Source organism: Eptatretus burgeri, chromosome 11 (assembly GCF_056783735.1).
Source record: "Eptatretus burgeri isolate ZD-2024b chromosome 11, Ebu_testis_v1, whole genome shotgun sequence".
Classification (NCBI taxonomy): Eukaryota; Metazoa; Chordata; class Myxini; order Myxiniformes; family Myxinidae; genus Eptatretus; species Eptatretus burgeri.
In genome coordinates, this window is record NC_140971.1 from 43660586 (window position 1) to 43687183 (window position 26598).

A 26598-nucleotide genomic window follows, 5' to 3' on the forward strand; every position below is an offset into this window, starting at 1 on the left:
TATGCCTGGTGTTGTCTTAATGTTTCAGGTGGTGGGCTTGGGATCTGAGGGGTCCTGAGTTAAATTCCTCTTAGGCTGTTGAATTAATAGCAGGTTGGGTTGACTCTGCCTGTCATCCTTCCGAGGTCGGCAAAATGAGTACCAGCATGCTGGTCTCCTGTATTGGAGTGGCGACCCATCCAGGATTGTGCCCAATAGCCAAGGATTCTGCTTAGGCAGCACCAAAGCTCTGCACAGAGTATGGTCCCAATGGATGGATGGATGGAGAGGGCCGTGGATGTTACGTTTGACTGAGATAATGGTAACACTAGGAGTAGTGCATTAGAGTTAATAGATGTAGTTAATAGTACTATGGTTATGGTTATGGCACAGGCATAATCTTTCTCTCCCTCTTATCTTCCACATCCGCATACGATTACTAAGCCCAGAATTTGCCTCATGATCTTTACTCTTAGCTCTGTAAAAGACCCGACTGTTGTGATTCATGCATTTGTGCCAGCAAGTGCTGAACCAGCAGCAGGCCTCTTGCGTAAAATGAATATTCCCAGTGCTGACTATGAAATCTGTAAGCTTCCTATGGTGGAAGCATTTTCTCAGCAGATAATGGACAATGCAGATGCCTCAAATACCAGGCCCTGTGCTTAATCAACAATGGCTTGCAGTCAGTTGAATCTCCTGCCATCATTATTTTTCTCCATTTCGTAGGCATTGGACATTGGTGGGGGCTCCATCTTCCTGCCCTCCCTCTTCTCCACTTCCTCCTTTCCTTCCTCAGATGCTTTTTTTCTTTCTCTAACAGCTTGAATCGAAATTGTGGTGCTCTCATCCCACCCTGTGGTTTTTGCCCAAGTGGTATCTGGGCACATTGCCATTTAGAGTTAATGTTAAGTCGGCTGTCTAATCTGACCGCAATGCTATCTCATTCTATTTGCAGTATTGAAACTATTTTATCAGTTAACAGAGTTCTGAACAATACCGTCTTCATCCCTTCACCCAAGCCATTTCAGTTACGCATATTTGTACCTTCAATATAAATATCTAGCACGGTGGCATCGAATGGTCCTGTAACTTCATCGACACACCATGGAGTATGAGTTGTAGGAGCGACCCCATGCTCCGCAATCATGTATGTAGTGTGTGAAACTGACTTTAAAACCTTGCAGGCAGCTCGAGTGGAAATGGAGAGCATTGGAGAAATATTTTCACAGATGTGTACAAATAGTACTGTATGAATAAAGAAACCATAAAACATAGAGGCAGAATAGGTCTAAGGGTGTGTGTGTGTGTGTGTGTGTGTGTGTGTGTGTGTGTGTGTGTGTGTGTGTGTGTGTGTGTGTGTGTGTGTGTGTGTGTGTGTGTGTGTGTGTGTGTGTGTGTGTGTGTGTGTGTGTGTGTTTAATAACACTTGTTATTGTATGAAGTGTCTTCAAAGACTTGGCACTCTTACATCCTTAAAATGGAGGGTTGCATGAATGCAGATTGAACACAAGGAAAAGCGAGGCTATTCTTTTGAAGGACAAAGTCTGGTGCCTGTGCCAAGGGTAGTAGGCGTAAATAGCAGGCCAGATAATAATTGCGGCCATCAAGCCATAATGGTGGCCAGAAAACGGCAGCTGAACCTCTCTGCTTGAGCTTTCAATTGCCTCGTTGTTAGGTGTTGTTCGTTGTTCTTTCAGCCATTTGCCTCGTTGTTAGGTGAGAGGCTGCCACGAAGTGTGCAGGTGCATTGAATGGAGTTAAAATACTGATCCGTTGTTTTGTTCACCACCTCCTCGCTTAGATTGTTGAATCATCAACACTCTGGCTTATCAAAGGATTCGGCCATAGACCACCAGAATGTTTAAATGTTGTGTTCCTGAAACTATTGTGTTTCTTTCACGATCCCATGGATGACTAATCGGAAGTTTTAGTCATGCCTGAGATTTACTCCTGGTATTAATAAAAGCACTCCATGTGGATATTGTAATAATATGAGTTCCCTGATGTGCCATTATGCCCATTAAGCTTGCACAATGGTTGTTTGTCTGTGCTCTATCCTTTTTCAATGCCGAGCATCAACCAAAGAAGCAGCAGGTACCATTTTTAAGTGTTTGGTACGACTCAGTCGAGGTTCGAAATGCCGACCTTCAACACTCAGAGTGGACGCTCTAACCATGATGCCCTCAAGTCTGGTTGTTTGGTGTGCGCATTGCAATTTGGCCTTTGGGCACATTGTCATTAAAGGTTGTATTTATGGATTACTGATCTTAATTCTTCTAAAATTCCCGTGTAATGCTTTTGCCAGGCAAGGACTGAGCTGTGAGACTTCGGAACACAGAGACGGAGATGGAATGGCAAACAAATCCATCTCTCCATGGGCCTGCGGTGAAAGCCGCGAAGGTAGGAGTGTTCCAGTTAGATCGTATGTACATGGACTACGACCTGGCACCGTGTGCACATGGACAAGAGGCAATACCATGTCTACCTTTGCATTTATATTTTTTGTTTTGATAGCATTGTCAGTTCATTCACCTTTGATGCTACTTCAATGGGTTCTCAAAGATAAAGCACAGTCATGAAAGTGCAAAAGTTCTAGCCAATGCAAGAAGTTTTGGCCTTGAGTAAAAACTTTTTTTTTCTCTCCCCTACGAGGTCATAGAAAGCAATTGAATTCAGAAATTACATAAAGGACATTAATGGCTTCTGGATACAAACGACGTAACAACTAGAAGCATCTCGAAATGCAAAGCCCATCCGCGCCCTCTCTGTACTAAAACTAAACTTGATGAAAACGCCAGTTTAAAAAAAAATTGTACATTTTATTAATTCGTCTTCTCCATATTCACATAATAAAAGGTTTGTTGAAGATTTGATGACAAAAGCTCAATTGGTAAAAATGGTATGGTCTGGACAGACACCCTGAAGCTCAGTAGTAAATAAATAAAAAAACACGGAGGCAATTAAACAGCCTTATGAAAGCAGATTTTTAAAATCGTTTTTACAGACATGTACAAGTAAGCACATTATGAGCTTCGAAAAACCCTGACCCTTTTAGGTCTTTTCCACACAACCACAAGTTTTCTTCCCCGTGAAAGTCACAAAAAGGCTTCCCACCAGTGGCTATTTCACTTGATGGGAGAGTGGCATGTCGAGTTTCAAACCCCCCAAGGCCTACACTTGAGCCTCGTAGCCCCCACCGCCCCTGGGTCTGCCAAATTGTTTCCCATGTGGTGTTGTTAGCAGCAACGCAGGTGGCTTTCCACACCACCAATCCCGCTTCCACCATCCGCTTCCCAGACGGTATTTTATTTTCAGGAGGGGAGATTTTGTGCCGGATGGTCGTGTCAAAGCTATGTCGCTCACTAATTGTAGAACACGCCAGCAGGCTGGCTGCCAATTACAAGAGTCGAGAATTGCACTATGATGGTGTGTGTATGGCTTTGTAATTGCTGTGATTCCTTGGTTTCCTACCTGTTTCAGATTTTCGAGGGTTCAAAAATTGTAAAGATTTTTAAAAAAGAGTTTTGATCAAAAATATCGTTCAAATTTTTTGGCTCTGCATTTGCCACCCCGACTACATTGAAAACATAATTGTATGTCCTCTTTGTGGATGAAGGTTTGTCGAGTCAATCTATTATCAGTAATCTCGTTCGTAAAATTTGTGACACTTAAAGAATGAAACAGGATTTGTAATGTCCACCGACATGAGATGCATTCCATGAATCTTCAGGAAGTGCTAGAAAACCGAGGAGGATCCAGGATGGTGGAAGGAGAGTGGAGCTCATGGTAATGTAAACATCTGTTGATTCGATGCCACTGTAATGAGTTCGCTGAACCATCGTTTTGTAAAAGAAAATTCTGGTTCAATAAAGGGGGTTGCAGAGGGTAGGTATGGGTGGAAGGGGATTGTCCGAATATTTTAACCCCACATGGAACCACCCCTGTTACATATAGTTCCAAAATTTGTAAGGTGATGTTGTTCAATGTCCAAAATGAGGTTTGTCACTATTATTGTACTCAGCATATTTATTTGTCTGGTGGTACGCACACTTGCCTCTCAGCAGTCTTGCCTAGTTTTGAATCCTGACCCAGCTATAAACCCATCCTGGTGTTTCACTGGCAGGATGATTCATCGATATGTATGTGCCGTCCCTCGTATCGACATGAAACTTGGCATCCCATCTGCTGGCATTAATTGGTGGACGTGAAAAATCCCACGGTGTCCTTCGTGAAGAGTCAGTAAGTTATCATCGGCATTCTGAACAAATTACAAGTTCCTGCTCTCACCTGTAGGGGCACTGCATCAGCAAAACAGCCATGCCTCCAGTAATGATGTAAACCAACAGCTACTTGCTGTACATGAAATTAAATGACGCACATTTCTCAATGTGGCTTAAATTACTTCATGACGCCTTGTGACATTTTGCTTCAACAAGAGAGGATGCCGACAAAACAAACAAAAGTAATTGGTTAAATTATCTTGCGAATTGCAGAAGAATGTTCCAGAAATTTATACACAGCAATTGGGGCATCTACTCCATCCAAATGCCATTTGCCTGTTAGTCTATCCAAATAACATTGTCCCACATGGAAGAACATATTTCAGTCAACGAATCGGATAAATGTTGGACAACTCCTCAGGTTCATCTTTCGTTGACCTTTGTTGTTCCATCAGATAATAGAGGAGCTGAAAACTGCTGGATTTCTTCAATATCCTCATTACTATGACCAATTTGCCCGTCCTTTGAAAATGGTTCTGTCCGATCGTCGAGGTTAGAACACATTCCCGACACAAGGGCAGATAAGTACAACTGCTTCACCTCATGTCTGGAGGGCATTGTGTTCCATGATGCTTCAATATCTGCTGTCACTGGATGAAGAACAACACAGTTTTTGTCTGGATCTTTGCCTGCTAGGGGGCTCAAGGACATAGCCAACAATATATGGAAGAGTACATACTGCCCTCAAGTGCTCCACCATTAAAAAGAGAATAAACCCCTTCAATTAACATCTGCGCTCAGTTTGTCCAATGCAGCATTTATTGTATCATTCTCAAAACACTGTGCAAACATTTCATCATTTCCCACCTTTTAACATTACACAACGGGATATGATCTCTTGATGCAGGAGGCGGCCATTTTGCCCATCAAGCCTGCGCTATATCAACAACACATTGATTCATTCGAACAGCTTGTCATGGGGGAGTGGTGGGGATGAGAACAGTGGGGCAGGTGTACACTCTACATACCACCAAGGTGATGTACAGTGACCTGCAAAAGTATTCACCCCCACCAAAGTTTTCACAATTTGATGCCACCTGAATTATTTCATGATGCGGTCAAGTCATACTTGATAAATAGTCTTCACAAACTACTCCAAAGTGATGAAAAATGAGGATAAAATGTGAATAAGTTTGATTAACAGAGAAAATCAGATGATTCTCAGTTACATGAGTATTGAAACCCTTTGCCTAATTAACCCAAAATCACTTCAGGAGCAAATTATTTGTTTGAAAGGTGACAAAATAAGTTTCATAGGTTTCACCTGGATGTAATCAGTGGTTTAACTTAAAAATTAAGCTCCCTCACTTATCTAAGGAGTTTTAAGGTGCAACTCACTTGGTTAACCAACAAGGCAAATATGAAGATCAAGGAGCTTTGCAAAGAAGTCAGACATAAAGTGGAGAAACACCCTTTAGAAGAGGGTTACAAGATGATTTAAAGGCATTCATTATCCCTTTGAGTACGGTGAATTCCATCATTAAGAAGTGGAAGACATATCATACCACCCAGAATCTACCCATATCAGTTTGCCCATCCAAACTCAGTTGCCAGGCAAGCAGGAAACTGGTTCGGGATGTCACTGTAAATCCAACAATGACTTTGAAAGATCTGTAAGGCTCTATGTTCAAGATCGGGGTCAATGTTCAATCAACAACATCCCATTCCCTTAACAAAGCTGGCTTCTATGGACAGGTGGCAAGTAAAAAGCCATTCCTGAAAAAGACACATCTAAAAGCTCGTATGAAGTTTGTCAAAAAGCATCTTACTAATACTGTGGGTATGTGGAGAAAAGTATTGTAATCAAACGAGACTAAAATTGAACCTTTTAGTCAAAATTCAAAGCGTTACGTCGAGCGCAACTTTAAACTGCACATCGTCCAGTCAACACCATCCCTATTGTCAAGCATGATGGTGGCAGCATGTTGTGTGTGTGTGTGTGTGTGTGTGTGTGTGTGTGTGTGTGTGTGTGTGTGTGTGTGTGTGTGTGTGTGTGTGTGTGTGTGTACATAAATGTATAGATGTTTATCTTGTATATATAATTTGAAGTTTTTGTTTGTTTGTTTGTCTGCACGCCCTAATCTCCTGAACAGTGAAAGATAGGAGGAAACCTCTGAAACAAAAAATGTTGGGACGAGCCCCGGGAGGTTATAGGCAAGGGGGCGAGGCCCCTCGGCCGAGGGGGGAGGGGAGGGTGTTTCTCCCTCACCAACTCCCTCCGGCTATGACTGCCATGGCCCAATAGGGAGTTGATCCCGGGCTCACATCAGACCTACAGTAAGTACAGTAGATTAAATTCATTCTATATGTATATATATATGTATATATATATATGTATATATATATATGTATATATATATATATCTATATGTATATATATATATGTATCTATATATATATCTATATATATATATATATATATATATATATATCTATATATATATATATATATATATATATATATATATATATGTAGCCTGATGTTGGCGCAGTGGTTAGGGCAGCGGCTTAGGATCCAAAAGGTCCTGAGTTCAAGCCCCGTTGGGCCACTGAATTAATACACCAGGGGGTTGACTCAGCCTGTCATCCTTCCGAGGTCGGTGAAGTGAGTACCAATGTACTGGGCCGGTGTATACCCTGGTTAAAATAGGTGTACCATATCCCTGTGTTTCGTAAGAGGCGACCAGGGTTATGTCAGGAAGGGCATCCGGCGTAAAACATGTGCCAAATCAATATGCGGATCATGCGGATGATCCGCTGTGGCGACCCTTTACGGGAGCAGCCGAAAGAAGAAGAAGATATATATGTATATATACAGTATATATATATATATATATATATATATATATATATATATATATATATATATATATATATGTATATTTGTGTATATATTGGCTGCTCTTAGACCACCCTTATTCTGGACATTTCCATCTGTCTGTCTCTCCGCGAAACTTTGGTCAAGCCAAGGGGCTAAACCACTCAACCGATTCCAATGAAATTTGGTAGGTTGGACCAATATTTCTGGGAATCGTGTGCTTTTGAATATGGGACCCCAGGCCCTGGCAACGGCATAGCACCGGCCCTTTAAAGTGGTCAAAAAATCGGAAAAAAAAATCGAAAAATCGAAGCTTAGAGTTCTGAGCGCAATCTATCTAGCTCCGTTCATGCCAATTTGCAGCCCTAACAAAAAAAATTTGTAGGAGGAGATAGGTTTTGGGCGAGTACATGTCGAACATTTCAGAAACGGTTAATTGCGAATATCTCTAAGAGAAAGTCTGATTTTGATGAAACTTGGGTGAAATGTGTGCAATGTGGCGAGCATGTACACAAAAATGAATGGTTGCTATGCACACCTCCGTTGCTTAGCAACAGCTAAAATACTTTATCGTACATCGTACACTTATTGTGGACTGTACAAAAAAACTATACCTCCGAAACTGGACCTCCGAGGGACCTGTTTTTTTGTGCCCAAGGAGAATGTCTTACAGCATCATATAAAAAAAATAAAATCTTTAGCGAATAGATAAATGGAATTTCCAGGGCTGCCATTTGTTAGGGTCTCTTTGGAAACATGCCTGGAATTTCACAAGGCGGGTTTCTGGGCGCAAACTACGAGGGCTGTGATAATCATATTTATTGTGCTAAATTGATTGATAGCATGTACATTAATATCGGCTAGTCGCATCGGCCAGCTTTCCTTCTTGAGCGAGCAGCCACGTCGCCTCCCGGCTTGTATACATATATGTATATATATATATATATATATATATATATATATATATATATATATATATATATATATATATATATATATATTTATACTCATATGTTTATATATATATTTATACTCATATGTTTATATATATATATATATATATATATATATATATATATATATATATATATATATATATATATATATATATATATATATATATTTAAAGCCTGGTGTTGGCGGAGTGGTTAGGGCAGCGGCTTGGGATCCAAGAGGTCCTGAGTTCAAGCCCCGTTGAGACACTGAATTAAGACACCAGGGGGTTGACTCAGCCTGTCATCCTTCCGAGGTCGGCGAAGTGAGTACCAGTGTACTGGGCCGGTGTATACCCCGGTTAAAATAGGTGTACCATATCCCTGTGTCGTAAGAGGCGACCAGGGTTGCGTCAGGAAGGGCATCCGGTGTAAAACATGTGCCAAATCACTATGCGGATCATACGGATGATCCGCTGTGGCGACCCCTATCGGGAGCAGCCGAAAGAAGAAGATATATATATATATATATATATATATATATATATATATATATATATATATATATATATATATATATATATACATACATATGGATATACCCGATACCATACAACATAGCTGGTCTCACTACCGTCTTATATACTTTCCCCTTCACTCTTGCAGCTCCCCTTCTGTCACAAATCATTCCTGAAACTCTTCTCCACCCACTCCATCCTGCCTGCACTCTCTTTTTCACTTCTCTCCCACACTCTCCGTTACTTTGGACAGTTGATCCCAAGTATTTAAACCAATCCACCTTCCCCACCTCAACTCCTTGCAACCGCACCATATCACCACCCTCCCTCTCATTTACACACATGTACTCCATCTTACTCCTACTGACTAACATTCCCCTTCTCTCCAGTGCGTACCTCCACCTCTCAAGGCTTGATTCAGCCTGCTCCCTATTCTCCCTACAGATCATGATGTCATCCGCGAACATCATAGTCCACGGAGACTCCAGTCTGATCTCGTCCGTCAACCTGTCCATCACCATTGCAAACAGGAAAGGGCTCAGAGTCGATCCTTGGTGCAATCCCACTTTAACCTTAAACCGGTCCGTCATTCCTACCGCACACCTCACCGCTGTCACACTGTCCTCACACATATCCTGCACGATCCTCACATACTTCTCCACCACTCCCGACTTCCTCATACAATGCCACAACTCCTCTCTTGGCACCCTATCGTAAGCTTTCTCTAAATCCACAAACACACAATGTAACTCTTTCTGGCCTTCCCTATACTTCTCCATCAACATTCTCAAAGCAAACATCGCATCAGTGCTGCTCTTTCCTGGCATAAACCCATATTGCTGCTCACAGATCGTCACCTCTCCTCTCAACCGAGCTTCCACTACTCTTTCCCACAACTTCATGGTGTGGCTTAACAACTTTATCCCTCTGTAATTTCAACAGCTCTGCACATCACCCTTATTCTTGAAAATCGGAACCAGTACACTTAATCTCCACTCCTCCGGCATCCTCTCACTTTCCAAGACTTTATTAAACAATCTGGTTAAAAACCCCACTGCCATCTCTCCTAAGCACTTCCATGCCTCCACTGGTATACCATCTGGGCCAACCGCCTTTCCACTTTTCATCTTCTTCATAGCAGTCCTCACTTCATCCTTACTGATCCACACCACTTCCAGATTCACTATCTCCACCTCTTCCAATCTTCTCTCTCTCTCATTTTCTTCATTCATCCGCTCCTCAAAGTACTCCATCCACCTTCTCAACACACTCTCCTCGCTCGTCAGCACATTCCCATTTGCGTCCTTTATCACCCTAACCTGCAGCACATCCTTCCCAGCTCGGTCCCTCTGTCTTGCCAATCGGTATAAATCCTTTTCCCCTTCTTTTGTATCCAACTTCTCATCCAGCTCGTCATATGCCTTATGTACATATGTACATCATATGTTTTGTACATTGTACATTGTACATATTGTATTGTACATATTTTGTACATATGTACAAAAAACGTCATATGTACATATATACATATATGTACATATATATGTGTATATGCATATGTATATATGCATGTATATGTATACTAGCCAAACACACGCTCCGCGTGAAGTTTCGAAAGTGAGGGTTCGTTAGGACGTCAATATATCCAGTGTTCACAATGTGATTTATAGAATTTCTTTATATACAAATTTTATTGCTACATTTTTTGTGTCAAATTCACCTTCTGAGGTAGTCAGCATGTGAAGAAGAGGGTTTTACATTGCAGACGCTGTTTTCTTGGAGTGGCATTACGCCTCTCAGTGGTGACGGTCTGTCGACGACAGACGTAATGATGTCAGCGAATGACCGATGATGTCATGACGTCATTACGCCTCTCAGCGGTGATGTCACACATCGCCATGCAAACGAATGTAAAAATTAGAAAATCGCCAAAAATTCTCATACCTCTCCGTCTGGTGCGATCGCACATAGCCCATGCTGTTCATTCGACCACAGACCACCCGCATGCCAAAAGTAGTGACAATCCGTCTGGCAGTTTTGGAGGAGATACGTCAAATTACGCGCAGACGTTAACAGAAATAATATATAGGATGTGTGTATAAATATATATTTGTATATATACAAGCCGGTAGGCAGACATGGGTAGTCACCCACCCAATAGAACCTGACGCGATGGGCCCGTTCGATGGGGAATGACCTGAGGATTAAGCACAAGAAAATTCATGATTCCAGCTTCAAGGGTTAATGCTGCAGATTGTTTTTTCGTTAAAATACCCCCACATTTAGAGGTTTTTCGGCCGTTGCTAGGCAACGGTGGTGTCCATAGCAACGGTGGTGTCCATAGCAACGGTTCTTTCTCACACATAACTAGGACATACAATGAACCTACCATACCAGTTTCATGTATATCTGACTCGTAGTCTCTAAGATATAACGAACTTTGTTTTTTTATTGTTTTCGACCAGGGTTCATTCAAAGTCTATCTTCTCTGACAGTTTTCATAGGATTTGGCTGGAAATTTTTTACAATATGTCTGAATATATTGCCCACAGTCGCCCGTGGTCCGATTTTTGATTTTCGAATTTTTTTTTTATGATTTTTCAAAAATTTCAAAGTCCCGTTGCTCGGCAACGGTGGGGTCCATAGCAACGGTTTTCATTTGCACACAACTCGGTCATGGTATGAACCTACCCACCAAGTTTCATCGAAATCGCCATTGTATTGTTGTGGTTGACCAAATTCGCAAACCACCATTCAGGTCCCTTAGGTGAGATATCTCGGTAAGTATATGGGTAGTTAGGCCCAAACCCGTTGTCTAGAGGGAATAAATGTCATTCATGAGGGCTGCGACTCTTCAGGATAGCCGTTTTTCTTTTACTATCTTTATTTTGGACCAACCGCCATTATTACCACCACCAACCACGTCTCAACAGCCATCACAACAACAACCACCAACCACAACGCCGCTTCACCACAACCGCCACGACCTTCACCGTCACAACTAGCCACCATCGCATCACCGTCATCTCGCGCCACTCGTGGGCACCGATGCTGGACTCGTGTAGAGCGCGCACCGAGCAGCGTGTTCAAAAGCATCGCGGACTTTCCGCAGAAAAACGGATCAAAAACGACTCACGCCCACTTTTGTTCCATCCAATCGGTGAGCGAGGGGCGATTTTGCCCCGCCTCCAGGGCGTTGGAGGGCGGTCGCTATATGCAAATTCATGGATCAAAAAGCATTCACGCCCACTTTTCCTCGGGCCAATGGGGAGCCAGCAAGAGAGGTGAAAGGTTGGAGGCAGAGGGTCAAAGATGAAGGAGCGAGGCCACGGGGGATATAAGGGGCCGCGTTCGTCAGTCGAGGCAGTTCAGTTCGCAGGAGGAAGAGTTGAGTTGGAAGCGGAGGAAGAGTTCAGTGCAGTTGGGAGTTCGCGGAGTCGGAGTGAAGAGGACGGAGCTGTGGAGAGGCGGCGGCGGCGAAGGCGGACGAGGGGGTGCTCGCGTCGGATTTGAGGAACTGCGGAGAGAAAGGCCGGCGGCGCGACCGAGGTCGTGGTGGAGAAGCTCGTCGCGGGAACCGCGATTTTGTGAAATCCTCCTTTCCCCGAGCATCAGCAACCCCCTCCTGTTTCCCCCCGTGCTGAGATAGTGCGACAAAAGGGGGCCCCCTTCCCACCCCCTACCAGACACTGTCCGCGAGGCCCGCGGAGTTGAGGCACCACCGCCGCTCCGCGTCTCATCATCAGACGGGTAGGCCCGACACGGTCTCGGCCCCAGGCCCGCCTACCCCCTCATCCTGGAGGGTGGTTCTCTTTTCTTTTGCTTTGGGAATATGTGTTGTCGGCGCCGTCTGTGAAGTAAAATTGTATAAGTGTTGCCGTGTGCTCGCGTAGTCGGTATTAGATCTGCATTGTTGCATTTGCTTTTTGTCTTCTTCTTTTCCATGTGCTTTTGGTGGAATTGTATATGTGTGCTTCCCGTGTGCCGCGAAATAAATGTGCTTATTATTGAACTGTTTTCCCGCTTCGCTTCGTCATTTCTTTCATTGAATCCTCATCTTGCTTCACGTAAAGGGTTGGTCGAGGGCTAAGACGCCCGATAATTAATCGAACCGTCGAGGCCGACGAATAACACCGCTCGGTTATCCCGAGAGTACGGAACGGGTTGCTTAAGTGGCCCGTGTCCGAAGTCGACCTGCGGCGAGGTGCGATCGCCCGGTCTACCCTCCGTGTGGGTACTTAGGTAGGTCGAATTTGGCGAGCAACCCTATCCCACGCGGGGGCCGATTGGCTCGATCGCGGTGAGACCGAAAGGTCCACCCGTGACTGGTTCCCGGCGTTAGTCCGAGAGGGTCACGACTGGATTGTCCGTCCGGTGGGCGACGTGCCGCGATTCGAGTTACGTGGCCGTTCGCACGCCGGCGGGCGCGCGGCAGGAGTGGGATACAAACTCATCGCCCTCCTCGCGGCACTGGTATCGGAGAACGGGAAAACGGGCTCTCCTGTCTCCAATTAAATTCACGGGAATCGGTCCAGGGGTGAGAGAAGCGACCCCCGATTCCCTCCAAATTACGAGCGAGCTAAATTAACCCTTTACGAGAAGCAAGATGGCGTCTCAAGGCGAGCGGGAGCCGGGGGTATTAGAAATGGATGTAGAATGTGTAGAATCCATGGCTCAGGATGAAATCCCCGTGCAGGAAATGTTAATAGTACAGGAAAACGAACTCGCCCAACTGAACCCAGAGCCCGAAATGGGTGCGGCAGCGGCCGCGGTGTATGACACCTCCCCTCCCCCTCTCCACCAAAACCCTTCCCCAACCCCTGCCGAAACGGCTCACTCAAGCGCACCCGACATGGCCCAGCTATGCGCCATGCTGGCGGCAATGACAAACGAAATGAAAGGAATGAACGAAAAGATGGATACAAATACAAATGAAATGAAAGGCATGAACGAAAAGATGGATGCGAATACACAGCAAATGAACGGAATGGAAACAAACATGAAGGAAGAAATGAAAAAGCTGCGGGGTGAGACGCAGAACATGGGCCGATGCCTGCAGGCGGGCATGAAGGCCGTGACAAAGGAAATAATAATAGTTGAGACAAGGGAGGGAAAGGGTGAAGAGGTGACCGAGTTGGCAGAGACACGGGAGACAGAAAAAATAGAGGAAAGACCACACGATGAAGACGGGGTGAGTGACGCACACACACACGGAGGTAGTGGAGGACAATGGAGGTGAGCTGGTGGACTGGGTGGAGGCCCGGTGCGAGCAGCGGGATAGCCTCCTCCAGGAACGAGGGGAGGGAGTATGCCCCCTTGAGGCGAGTCACGACCAGGTGAGTCCGGTCGTGCTTTGCGAGGTTGAGGGGAGGAGTGCTGCGAACGGGTGCTTGGAGAGCTTGGGGGGTATAGAGGCCCCGGAGACCCTTGTGGGGACACGAATCCCCAGTGTGGTTGTCCCTGTGTGTGTGGTGCAAGGTGTGAGTGCGTCCCCGTGTATGGAAGCGACCCCGTGTGTGAGTAGTGTGGTGGCGATGGTGCCGGAGTGCGTGCTTCCCAGCACGCCGTGTGTGGATGAGGCACCGCGGGTGAGTTCCCCCGCGTGTGTGGATAAGGCACCGTGTGTGAGTGAGGCCGTGTGTGTGGATGAAACGGCCAGTGTGGATGAGGCACCGCGGGTGAGTGCCCCCGCGTGTGTGAGTGAGGGACGGTGTGTGGATGAGGGACCGCGGATGAGTGCCCCGCGTGTGTGAGTAGTATGGTTTGTGTGAGTAGTGAGGCACGCATGAGTGAACGGCCGAGTGCAAGGGAGACCGTGTGTGTGAGAGAGCGGTATGTGAGGGAGATGTCGGTTGGCATGCGGGAGCACGCAGCCGCGTCTCCCGGTGTGAATGTAATGGAATGGAGTGTGAGCGTCGTAACACACAGGTGTGCGTGGGTCGAATGGCGACGACGGCGACATGTAATGGAATGGAGTGTGAGCGTCGTAACACACAGGTGTGCGTGGGTCGAATGGCGACGACGGCGACATGTAAGGAAAGAAAGCCGAGTAGCGGCTGTAGTTGTTTCGGGGACCGTGCCGGGTTCACCCAGCAGTGAGCACGAGGCCCGTGCTGTGCAACGCACGAGACCACCACGTGCTCGCTTGCGAGAGTGAAGTCCCGGTCCATAAACGCACGCGGTGGATTTGCCGATCCCGCGGACGGACAAAGTTTAGGCAGGATTACGGATTTGGACCGGACGGGTTCTCCACGCGATCGTGTGTGTTAAGCTCCAACGGTCAAAGCACATGTGTTCGCGTGGGGAACCCCTCGAGACGTGGGGCTTGTGTTTTTTTTATGCGCACGGTGACGTCATGGCTGCACGTGGGGTTGGAATCCGACAGGAGGGGTATCCCTGCCGGATGGTGCCGTCCAAGGAGGGACGAGGAACACGTACAGCTGCATGACGTCACGGGCAGGTGCAAAGTGCGCGAGCTCTGAGTTGCCGCGCTGGTGCTGCGCAGGTAAAGGAAAAAAAAAAAAGCAAGCCTCACTTTCGGGTGCACAGGATTCCTGGGCAAGGGGTGGAAGACCCCCTTACCGGGGCACAGGATGGAAACTAGTTAGGGGGAAGGGTTAGCTTAGCTAGACCGACTTCATGGGGCAGGGGTAAGTCCTCATGGAGTCCGTGGAATGGATTAGTTAGAGGGATTGTTAGTCAGATTTAGGTTGGGAAAATGGAATATGGGATTATTTTGGAGACAGTGACAGACTTGTGGATGTGTAGTGGGGACGTAGTTTAGCTACGTAGGTTAAAAGGAACGTGCTGTAGTTTAAGGGACGACGAGGGAGCACGAGTTAGTTAGGGGATGTAGTTAGAAGGATGGCAGAGTTCAGCGGTGTGTGTGTTGAAGAGTTGGAGAGTTGTGAGGTGAGTACATGTTGAGTGAGTGAGGCCAGCGGGTCTGTGTGAATGGAGCGAATGGGGACTACATGGTGCGATGAGTGATTGGGGGGAGGAGTGACTCCCGCCCAAGGGACCCCGGGGTCAGTGTAGACTGAGTTAGGGGGTTAGTTAAATTGAAAAATGGAAGTCGTTTTGTTGTTGGTGGGGAAGTAGGCTCGAAACCCGTTTGGAGGGGTGCAGGAGCCCTGTTGACGGGCTGGGAGCGTGGCTGCGAAAGGTGAGTATCGCTGAGTGGGTACCCCGGGCACCAGGCTAGTCGGCCGTGGTAGGCCAAGGGCCCATGGGGGGCCGGGATAGCGTAGTGGGCACGGGTGCGCCTGCTTGGTGCGGGGGCCCGGGAAGCCAGCCTGCCACGTGTGCGTTTCAGGGGAGGTGCCATGGGGGGCACTCCCCGGTGTTAGGGAGCTGGTAGGCTCGGAGGCAGTGTCGTGCCCAGGGGTGCCATAGCGGGAGATTCGGCAGAGGGTCGTGCCTGCCAAAGGGAGCCACGTGTCCCAGCCATGAGACCGTGTGAGGGCACGGAGAGAAAATTGGGGGGGCGAGGCCCGAAATTGTGAGGACACCAACACAGGCGACGGGAATCTGGGTTGTTAGAACCAATAGTTTAAGCGAGAGGCGCTTGTTGAAACCCCCGGGGTAGTTTAACAGTTAAATGGTTAGGGTAGATTAGGAGATGTACCCCTCCGCACCATCCATCCCCTCGCTGTCGTTGTGGGCCGCTGGACCCACTTTGGTTATAGATCGCCGAACTCTGGGGAGGCCATTCTGAGGCTTTGTTGGGCCTCGACACAGGACGTTAGCTCTCCCTTATTCCCCTCCGGGAAGGGAACGTAGGGGTTGGGAGTAGGCTAGGTGACAGGATAGGTTAGCCGAACAAGGACAGTAAAGGGGGTTAGGGGACGATTTATAGTGGGGAAGTAAAAATAAAAACAACAAAAAAATAAGTTGGGGCTAAATTGGGGTTTGACAAATTAAGGGAGTGGGTATGTACAGTGACAGGCAAAGGCGATAGGTTGGGAGGGAGACAGGTAGGTAGGTCCGAGCCCGCCTTCCAAGTGGCCAGCACCACCGCACTCCCTCCACCAACCTCCACTGAACGGCAAAGGCTGGCCAGCTTCATCTGCTGGCTGTGTTACTGCAAGGCCTGTGCCGGCCCACTTCATCGGCAGCTGTTGTGTTGCTGCAAGGCCTGTGCCGGCCGGATCATCTGCAGCTGTGGTACTTCAAGGCCTGTGCCGGCCAGTTCATCTGCCGGCTGTGTTTGCCTGCAACGGCCTTCTTCTGCGGGCTGTGTTTGCCTGCTGCCTTTGCCATGCCATGCCCACTGCCCCTGTTCACCAGCCCCGTTCAATTTTTGCGTCCCCCCCCCCCCTGTTCATTTCCATGTGCGCCAGGATCAAGGCAATAGTTTGCAAGCTGCAAGAACTGCCCTGTTGGCAGCTACAACACGGGCCTGCAGTGGCGGCCCGTGCACCGTGTTTGTATTCATCCATCCATTTGTAGTGTTCATTGCGTGTGCCACTTGAGCTGGCACGGAGACTACGTTTGTGCAGCCCATGCACCGTTGTGGTTCACTGCGTTCAGTTCAAACCATTCATCCATCCATTCGTGTGTTCATTGCGTGTGCCACTTGAGCTGGCACGGAGACTACGTTTGTGCAGCCCATGCACCGTTGTGGTTCACTGCGTTCAGTTCGAAAGGGAAGGCCTTGGACTGCGTGTGAGCAGCCAGCCACGTTCCCTGTCACCTGCATTGTTTGAGTCAGAGACTGCATGCGAGCAGCCTGGCTCCCTGCTAACTGCTTTCTTTTTGCAGAGTTCAATGATCCTGGGCCATGGTTTAGTGTAAAATTTGTAAGTTAAGGTTAAGATGTACTGTAAATATGAGTGCGCCCCCGGCATGTTTGTCTTAGCGCCGGCAATTTTATTTAAGTCGTCCGTGTGAGTGAGTTTGTTTAGGTAGTTACTCAGCCCTTAGGTTATTTATTTTGGGGACACGAATACCATGAATGTCGCACTCAGGGATCCGTAGGTAAAATGTACGAGGGGAAAACTACACATGATGGCACACGAAAATTTGACGACTGGGGACGAGTCTGTAAAAAGGGGAGGGGGTAGTGTTGTGGTTGACCAAATTCGCAAACCACCATTCAGGTCCCTTAGGTGAGATATCTCGGTAAGTATATGTGTAGTTAGGCCCAAACCCGTTGTCTAGAGGGAATAAATGTCATTCATGAGGGCTGCGACTCTTCAGGATAGCTGTTTTTCTTTTACTATCTTTATTTTGGACCAACCGCCATTATTACCACCACCAACCACGTCTCAACAGCCATCACAACAACAACCACCAACCACAACTCCGCTTCACCACAACCGCCACGACCTTTACCGTCACAACTCGCCACCATCGCATCACCGTCATCTCGCGCCACTTGTGGGCACCGATGCTGGACTCGTGTAGAGCGCGCCCCGAGCAGCGTGTTCAAAAGCATCGCGGACTTTCCGCAGAAAAACGGATCAAAAACGACTCACGCCCACTTTTGTTCCGTCCAATCGGTGAGCGAGGGGCGATTTGGCCCCGCCTCCAGGGCGTTGGAGGGCGGTCGCTATATGCAAATTCATGGATCAAAAAGCATTCACGCCCACTTTTCCTCGGGCCAATGGGGAGCCAGCAAGAGAGGTGAAAGGTTGGAGGCAGAGGGTCAAAGATGAAGGAGCGAGGCCACGGGGGATATAAGGGGCCGCGTTCGTCAGTCGAGGCAGTTCAGTTCGCAGGAGGAAGAGTTGAGTTGGAAGTGGAGGAAGAGTTCAGTGCAGTTGGGAGTTCGCGGAGTCGGAGTGAAGAGGACGGAGTTGTGGAGAGGCGGCGAAGGCGGACGAGGGGGTGCTCGCGTCGGATTCGAGGAACTGCGGAGAGAAAGGCCGGCGGCGCGACCGAGGTCGTGGTGGAGACGCTCGTCGCGGGAACCGCGATTTTGTGAAATCCTCCTTTCCCCGAGCATCAGCAACCCCCTCCTGTTTCCCCCCGCGCTGAGATAGTGCGACAAAAGGGGGCCCCCTTCCCACCCCCTACCAGACACTGTCCGCGAGGCCCGCGGAGTTGAGGCACCACCGCCGCTCCGCGTCTCATCATCAGACGGGTAGGCCCGACACGGTCTCGGCCCCAGGCCCGCCTACCCCCTCATCCTGGAGGGTGGTTCTCTTTTCTTTTGCTTTGGGAATATGTGTTGTCGGCGCCGTCTGTGAAGTAAAATTGTATAAGTGTTGCCGTGTGCTCGCGTAGTCGGTATTAGATCTGCATTGTTGCATTTGCTTTTTGTCTTCTTCTTTTCCATGTGCTTTTGGTGGAATTGTATATGTGTGCTTCCCGTGTGCCGCGAAATAAATGTGCTTATTATTGAACTGTTTTCCCGCTTCGCTTCGTCATTTCTTTCATTGAATCCTCATCTTGCTTCACGTAAAGGGTTGGTCGAGGGCTAAGACGCCCGATAATTAATCGAACCGTCGAGGCCGACGAATAACACCGCTCGGTTATCCCGATAGTACGGAACGGGTCGCTTAAGTGGCCCGTGTCCGAAGTCGACCTGCGGCGAGGTGCGATCGCCCGGTCTACCCTCCATGTGGGTACTTAGGTAGGTCGAATTTGGCGAGCAACCCTATCCCACGCGGGGGCCGATTGGCTCGATCGCGGTGAGACCGAAAGGTCCACCCGTGACTGGTTCCCGGCGTTAGTCCGAGAGGGTCACGACTGGATTGTCCGTCCGGTGGGCGACGTGCCGCGATTCGAGTTACGTGGCCGTTCGCACGCCGGCGGGCGCGAATCCGCAACAGTATTAACGGAGCACTGGACCGAACAGACAGACAGACAGACAGACAGACAGACAGACAGACAGACAGACAGACAGACAGACAGACAAACATATCGACGGAAAAACTGATAATAAGGGTGGAACAAATTTCAAAATTTTTAAATAAATTTTTTTTTTCGACTGGATCAACTACCCCAGTGTTTCCCAAACTTTTTTGAGCATGACTCAAATCCGGGTATGGTGAAAATCTCGCGACCCAAGCTTCAATCAGCGTCTTTTTCCACGAAACATAATATCATAATAAAATCAGACAACCAGCACTAATACATACTATATTAGTGCGAGAGGTGTAAATGCAGCTTCGTCTGCGTGATGTCTTCGATGCGGGGCTCGATATTGTTGAGCGCAATGCGCATGCCGTGGCCGGGGTCGAGGCGATTGCACGCCTTGGTTTTGATGACTGTCAGCACTGAAAAGTCTTGCTCGCACAGATACCTGGTCGCAAACGGGAGCAGAACATTCATGACTTTGGTGCCGATTATGGGCTTTTCTTTCTTGACCGCAGTCCAGAACTCTCCAAGTGACGCTTTGGCATAGAGTTGTCGATGGAACTCGTCGTGATGCAGCTCGATGAACTCTTCCTGCAGTCCATGGACATCCTCAGACAGGTCGTCAACCTTAGCCTGGAACGGATTCCTGATCCAGTGCTGGGACGCCAGATCTCTGTCCGGGATGTAGCGATCGAACTCGGTGATCAGGTTCTCCATATGGTTCAGCAGAATGGGCTTGATCGCATCGAGCGCTCCGACGTTCGGATTGACTTGCTTGATTCGCGCAGTGAATCCCTGTCGAACACCAAGCATCGCGGGAGAGCCGTCGGTGCACAGGCTGACACAGATTTCCCAGCTTCTTCTTGTTGGAAGTTGTCCACGACGTTGAAGATATCAGCGCCAGTTGTCGTCGTTTTCATTGGCGTGCAGAATAGAAATTCTTCCTCGAGGTCCGTCTCACCCTCATACCTCCCGAAAATCATGAGCTGGGCGTCGTTTCCGACATCTGTCGACTCATCGAGTTGGTAGCTCCATTTTCCCGCCTTCTTCATGCGGGCCACCACCTGGTCCTTTATATCTAGCGAAAGGTCGACGATGCGGCTGCGAATAGTGTTGTTGGATGGTGAGATGGACTGCATTTTCTTGGCCGCGTTGTCGCCGCAGACGAGTCTGGCCATGTCCATGGCTGTGGGCTTGACGAGCTGTTCGCCGATCGTGTGCGGCTTCATCTTCTTTGCGATGTGCTGCGCGACTAGGTAGGATGCCAGCGTCGCTTTATTGGCGGCCAAAAGCGCTGGATACGTCGCCGGCTCAAACGGGCTCCGCTTCAGAGCCGCTTCTCGGCGCTCGAAAAACTCACAATCCTTGTTGACGTGCTCCGCGTGCTTCGTCGCCAGATGCCTCTTCAGTTTGTTTTCCTTCAGCGATTCATTGGACAGCACTTCGAAGCACAACACACATTGTGGCTTCACAGAACCACGATCACTGATAGAAGTGAAGCCCACATCCAAAAATGCTTGCTTGTAGGAACGCTTTGCCATCCTGCAAAAGGAAATAGGCGACTAGATCAGTCAGTGGAGTCAGTGTCAAGGCTAACTGACACAAAACACGCAACGCAATGTTGAGCAGAAAACTGCGCTGCGCTGTCCAGCCAGCAAGGCAGATCACAGAAAACAGCGTCTATACTTGTCGGTCAGCCAATGTGAAGTGACTGGACTGAGTTCGTCACCTCACGGAATTACTTCGGTTGCAGAGAGAGCGAGTAATTGGAAAGGCGAGCTGGCGAAATGATTGGCTTGCAGTTAACCGTTTTGGGCGGGTACAAAGTACTTATCGGTACTGAACGGCAAGAGTAGGTAGAAACGGAAGTGTCGCTGCACCTCGGGCTGAATTATCGAGTGGAACGGTACCAAACGGCACTGTCCTATGATGTGGCGTTTGCGCGATTGCCTCTTTCCTGCTTGATTTATAAAAAAATAAATTTTTTTGCCAGGGTCCTCGCGACCCATTTTTGGACCCTTCACGACCCACGTTTGGGTCGCGACCCATAGTTTGGGAAACACTAAACTACCCAATATATGTATGTGTGTGTGTGTGTCTATATATATATATATATATATATATATATATATATATATATATATATATATATATATATATATATATATATATATATATACATATATACATATATACATATATGATGTATGTATCTCGGCACATTGTTACAGGCCTGTGTTCAAGGTTCGCCATGAGAGAAAGCCCTCGGTTTCCTTCCGAACACCCGGTCCTGAGGCCACCAGCTGCGGATAACTCCACTGTCCGGCAGGTTGCTAAGCAGCCACAAATTTCAATTATCCTTGTCAACTCAAGCAGGGTTATCCATCAGACTCTATTTACCTGAGGATGTGACTAAATTAACTGCGTTTCGTGCCCTCAGTGCACATCCAGTTTACTGCCGAGCGATACAGTGAGTGTACACTAACAAGAGCAAATCAGGTGGGGTACAACTTCCTGTCCAACTATGCATGTTCACTGTGTCAGACCAATGAAGGAAAGAACAACTGAGACTGATTTGAAACAACAACCAACAATTACTTATTTACACACACATAACAAGCAATCATTTAAAAGTGAGCATTTACAGGCAAAAGGCACAGAAGAGCATATTTAATCCTCACACATATTCTTATACAATCTTATTTTCACAAAAGACACATGGCCATCATTCAATCCGGGGAGAAGAAGAAGACACGAAGAACTGAGAAGAAAAGAAAAGTACGGTGTGTAGGGTCAATGCCTTTGCTCACTTCACACAGCCCAACGAGTCTGTGCTGGTCCAAATATACTGAGAGGGAAACGGATAGCGAAGATGGGCAGTGGAGATGTTCAAAAAGTTTAACTTAGCCTTGGAAGATTTGCTTACCCTTTATAAAGGCTATGTTAGATCACTTTTAGAGTTTGCTATTGCAGTTTCGAATGCTCATCTCACAATCTACCAAAGTTGCAAATTGGAACTGATTCAGAAAAGAGCTCTCCAAATCATTCTCGGACAATTGTACAGTGATTTTTGACCAGGCTCTTTCATTTTGTGATATTCCAACCTTGAAACAATGGAGGTTTGAAATTTGTCTGAGATTCACAGGCCAATTGCTAACGTCTGATGAGTTCAGTCATTGGCTTCCAGACCACAGGCCGAATATGACACAATACTCTCAGAAATTAATCTAAACTTTCACAAATTACCTGTCAAACCCAAAGGTACTAAAACAGTGCCATACCATACTTTGTTAAGATTCTTAATGAATAATGTACATTGCACTCCCCCCCCCTTTTTTTTTCCTCCTTTCTTTTTGTACACCACACCTTCTCAATTCCATATCCAGGCAATGCATGATGTCATAGCTGGGCGCTGAAGGAAGGGAGTACTCGGTGTTCGTTTGTTTTCTTTCTTGCTTTCTTGTTTGTCTGGGTGATATCTCAGCCATCCTTTGAGCTTGGAAGCTGAAATGTGGGGACAAAAGTGAAGATGTGCTTTGGCAAAACCAGTATTTTCAAAATTTTATGTATAAATTGATTAATTACTTGCTTATTATCAATTTAGTAATTCCTTATTTATTTTCATTCTCATCTGGGCAATATCTCAGGCATCTTTTGAGCGAGGAAGCTGATATTTTGTTACAACAGTGACCAAGTGATTTGGCTATAAAGAGTATTTTTACCTCCACCACCGAAGGTGACGAAGGTTATGTTTTCATCCCCCTCTCTCTGTTTATTTGTTTTTGTTTGTTTGTTTGTTTGTGTGCAGGTTATCTCAAAATTGTGCCCAATAGCCAAGGATACTGCTTTGAGCAGCACCAACGTTCTGCACAGATTATGTTCCCAATGGATGGATATCTCAAAAAGTTGTGGACGGATGTAATTTTGAGAAGTTGGGTGTGTGATAAGGACAAATTGGTTAGATTTTGGTGAAGATCTGGATCCAGATCCGACTACCAGAATTTTTCATGTGATTCTTCACCAATGAGAGATCGGGCGAAACTAATATATAGCACGATATCTCAAAAAGTTGCGAACGGATTCGGATGAAACTTGGTGGACAGGTTGGGTGTGTGACCATGACGAATTATTTCGATTTTGGTGAAGATCCGAATCCGAATGTGGATACGAGAATATATATTTTTTTATAGTGATTCTTCACCATTGAGAGATAGGGCCAAAAACGATATTGTACTGTATAGCATGATATTTCAAAAATGTATTGGACCCGATATGTTCTCGTGGATCAGGTGTTCTGTGGCGGAGGTATGTGCTCCACCAAGTTCCCTTCTCGTTGATTTATTCATTCATCAATTAATCAAATAATTATTCATTTTTCGATTAATTACTTAATTTTCCAAAAGTTACAGATTCAGATGACACAATCGTGGTTTTGGTATGCTATTAGCCTGCACTTGATTAAGAAATTATTATTTTACAATTATTATTTATTTATTTTAATCATGCAATTGATCAATTAATCAATCAACTATTGCACATCGCTCCCTCCCAATACCATCTCCATGTGTTGCAAGGTGGCATCGCTGGGCTCCGAAGGCCCCACATCAAATGTCGCATGCTGGTGGATTTTTGATTTTTACCCTTGCTGAAGGAGAGGGTATTGCCTTTGGGTCCGTTTGTTCCGGTTTGTTGTAAAAAAAAGTTTTTTTTTTTTTGAGAAGTACTGTATGTTGATCGCATCCGTTTGTTTGTGTGTTTGTGTTTGTGTATTTGTGTGTTTGTTTGTCTGTCCGCTCGCCTCCAGCCCAAACCGCTCAAACGACTGTTTTTGCAATTTTTAGAAATGAATGTCACCGACCCTGCGACGGTCCCGCTTTGAAGTTTCGTAAAATTTGGTCGATCGAAAAGGTCGACAAAGGCCAATAGGCCAATTTGAGCCACATTTTCGAAAATCCTCAAATTTCATCCAACTGACTTGCAATTTGAACAGCATTTGCATATCAGGTCATTTAATACAGCCACCTATTATTTTGAGGTTATCACAGGTCAAAAGGTCAACATAGGCCATAAGGTCAACTCAAAATAGGCCAAATTTTAAAATTGTTTCTAAAATTGTCAATTTTCATCCAATTTACTTGAAATTTGAAGACCATTTGCAGCTGAGATTGTTGAATTCAAACACTTAATAATTTGGAGACCAATGCAAGTCAAAAGGCCAATTTGGGCTAAATTTTCTAAAATCCTCAACTTTCATGTGATTGACTTGAAATTTGAACACCATTTACAGATGAGGTCACTGAACTCAACCACCTATTAATTTTGAGGTTAACTTAGACCAAAAGGTCAACATAGGCCTAATTTCTAAAATCCTCAATTTTCATCTGATTGACATGAAATTTGAAGAACATTTGCATATTATGTCACTGAATTCAACCACCTATTAATTTTGAGGTAGACGTAGGCCAAAAGGTCGGCATAGGCCAATAGGCCAATTTGGGCCAAATTTTTTAAAATCCTCAATTTTCATCCCATTGACTTGAAATTTGAAGAGCATTTTCAAGTCCAGTCGCCGAATTCAAATACCTATTAATTTTGAGATCAATATTGGCCAAATTAGGCCAAATTTTTCTAAAATCTTCAATTTTCATCCGATTGACTTGAAATTTGAAGACTATTTGCAGATGATGTCACTGAACTCAACCACCTATTCATTTTGAGGTAGACTTAGGCCAAAAGGTCGACATAGGTCATTAGGCCAATTTGGGTCAAATTTTCTGAAATCCTCAATTTTCATCTGATTGACTTGAAATTTGAAGAGCATTTGCATATGAGGTCACTGAACTCACCACCTGTTAATTTTGAGATCAACTTAGACAAAAAGGTCAACATAGGCCAAATTTCTAAAATCCTAAATTTTCATCCGATTGACTTGAAATTTGAAGAGCATTTTTATGTCAGGTCGCTGAATTCAACTGGCAATTAATTTTAAGGTCAAAAGGTCAACACAGGCCTAATTTCTAAAATTGATAGATTGGGCCAAAACCTAAATATATCACTATATCTCAAAAAGTTGTGGACGAGTTATGACAAAAAAAGGTGGATGAATTGAATCAGTGAGAATAACAAGCGGATTTGATTTTGGTTTGGATCCAGCCCATCAGTGGGATACAAAACATGAACTGTTCCACCTGGCCATTCTACTTTGTGCTGTTTTGCCATGTTGTCCCTCTATGAGTGATTTTTTAAAAATTTGTTTGTCTGTCTGTCTTTGTTTGTTTGTTCACACAGAACTTTCGTGTTTTTCTCCGCAAGCGCTTGTTAGATTGAGACAAAATTTCCACTATTCGTACACCTATTCATGTAGAATGTTTTAATGATAATTACGACATCATATGTCACGTCATGTGGCAGCCATGTTGGAAAAAATGGGAAAAACTTTGGACCTATGTATCTCTGAAACTGCACCAAGAAAAAAATTGAAACATGGCACATAGCAAGTACTCCTCATGTGAATCATGAGAGTGATTCTTTATGTCATAGGTGCCTTCGTTATGACGTCATAATTGCATATGTAGAACACCACATCCAATCAGTATGAAAATGCTTGAGGGTCATCTAGGGATAAAATGATCCACAAATTTTTTTTGAGGATGTCATCGGTCATGTGATTCGGCAGCCATGTTGTTTTTAAAAAATACCTTCAAAAACCTTCTTCTCTGAAATGGCTGAGCGGATCGAGGTGAAACTTTACAAATATGACCGCCTATCCATGAGGAACAAAATGATCACACATATGACATCATAGGTCACATGATTTGGTAGCCATATTGAATTTACCCTAAAACATATAAAAATCATCTTCTCCAGAACAGCTGGACAGATCAAGGGGAATCTTCATGTAAATGTTCCCCAAGGCATGTGTGTACAAGGTCGTTCAGGAATAATTGATGTCACGGGGTTTGGCAGGCATCTTGGATTTAAGATAAATATTAAATAATGTTTTCTCCAGAACCACTTAATCAATCAATGTGAAGCTTCACAATTGCGATCTAGTAGTGATTTGAATGCAGGTTTTAAATTTCAACTTGATTGGACACAAGGTCTGGCAGCCAGAATTATTTAATTTTTGGTTTTTTTTTTAATATGGCTCACTTGGCTGTGCCTGGATGGGATTGAAGGTAGACAAGTAGCAGCTGAAACCTGAATCCCATCCAGGTTCCTCCTGATGACTTTATCTTTGCTTTTTGTTTGTTTGGGTTCCATTT

The 26598-nt window shown here is 45.9% G+C and overlaps 1 protein-coding gene across 1 annotated transcript in view; it reads left to right on the forward strand.

Moving 5' to 3' along the window:
- LOC147016965 (WD repeat-containing protein 7-like) overlaps positions 1–26598 on the forward strand; it is a 301923-nt gene that overhangs the window by 99205 nt on the left and 176120 nt on the right. The window contains exon 16 of the mRNA XM_085846266.1: positions 2285–2379. Coding sequence (XP_085702392.1) covers positions 2285–2379 — 95 coding nt within the window. The remainder of the gene's footprint in view (positions 1–2284; positions 2380–26598) is intronic.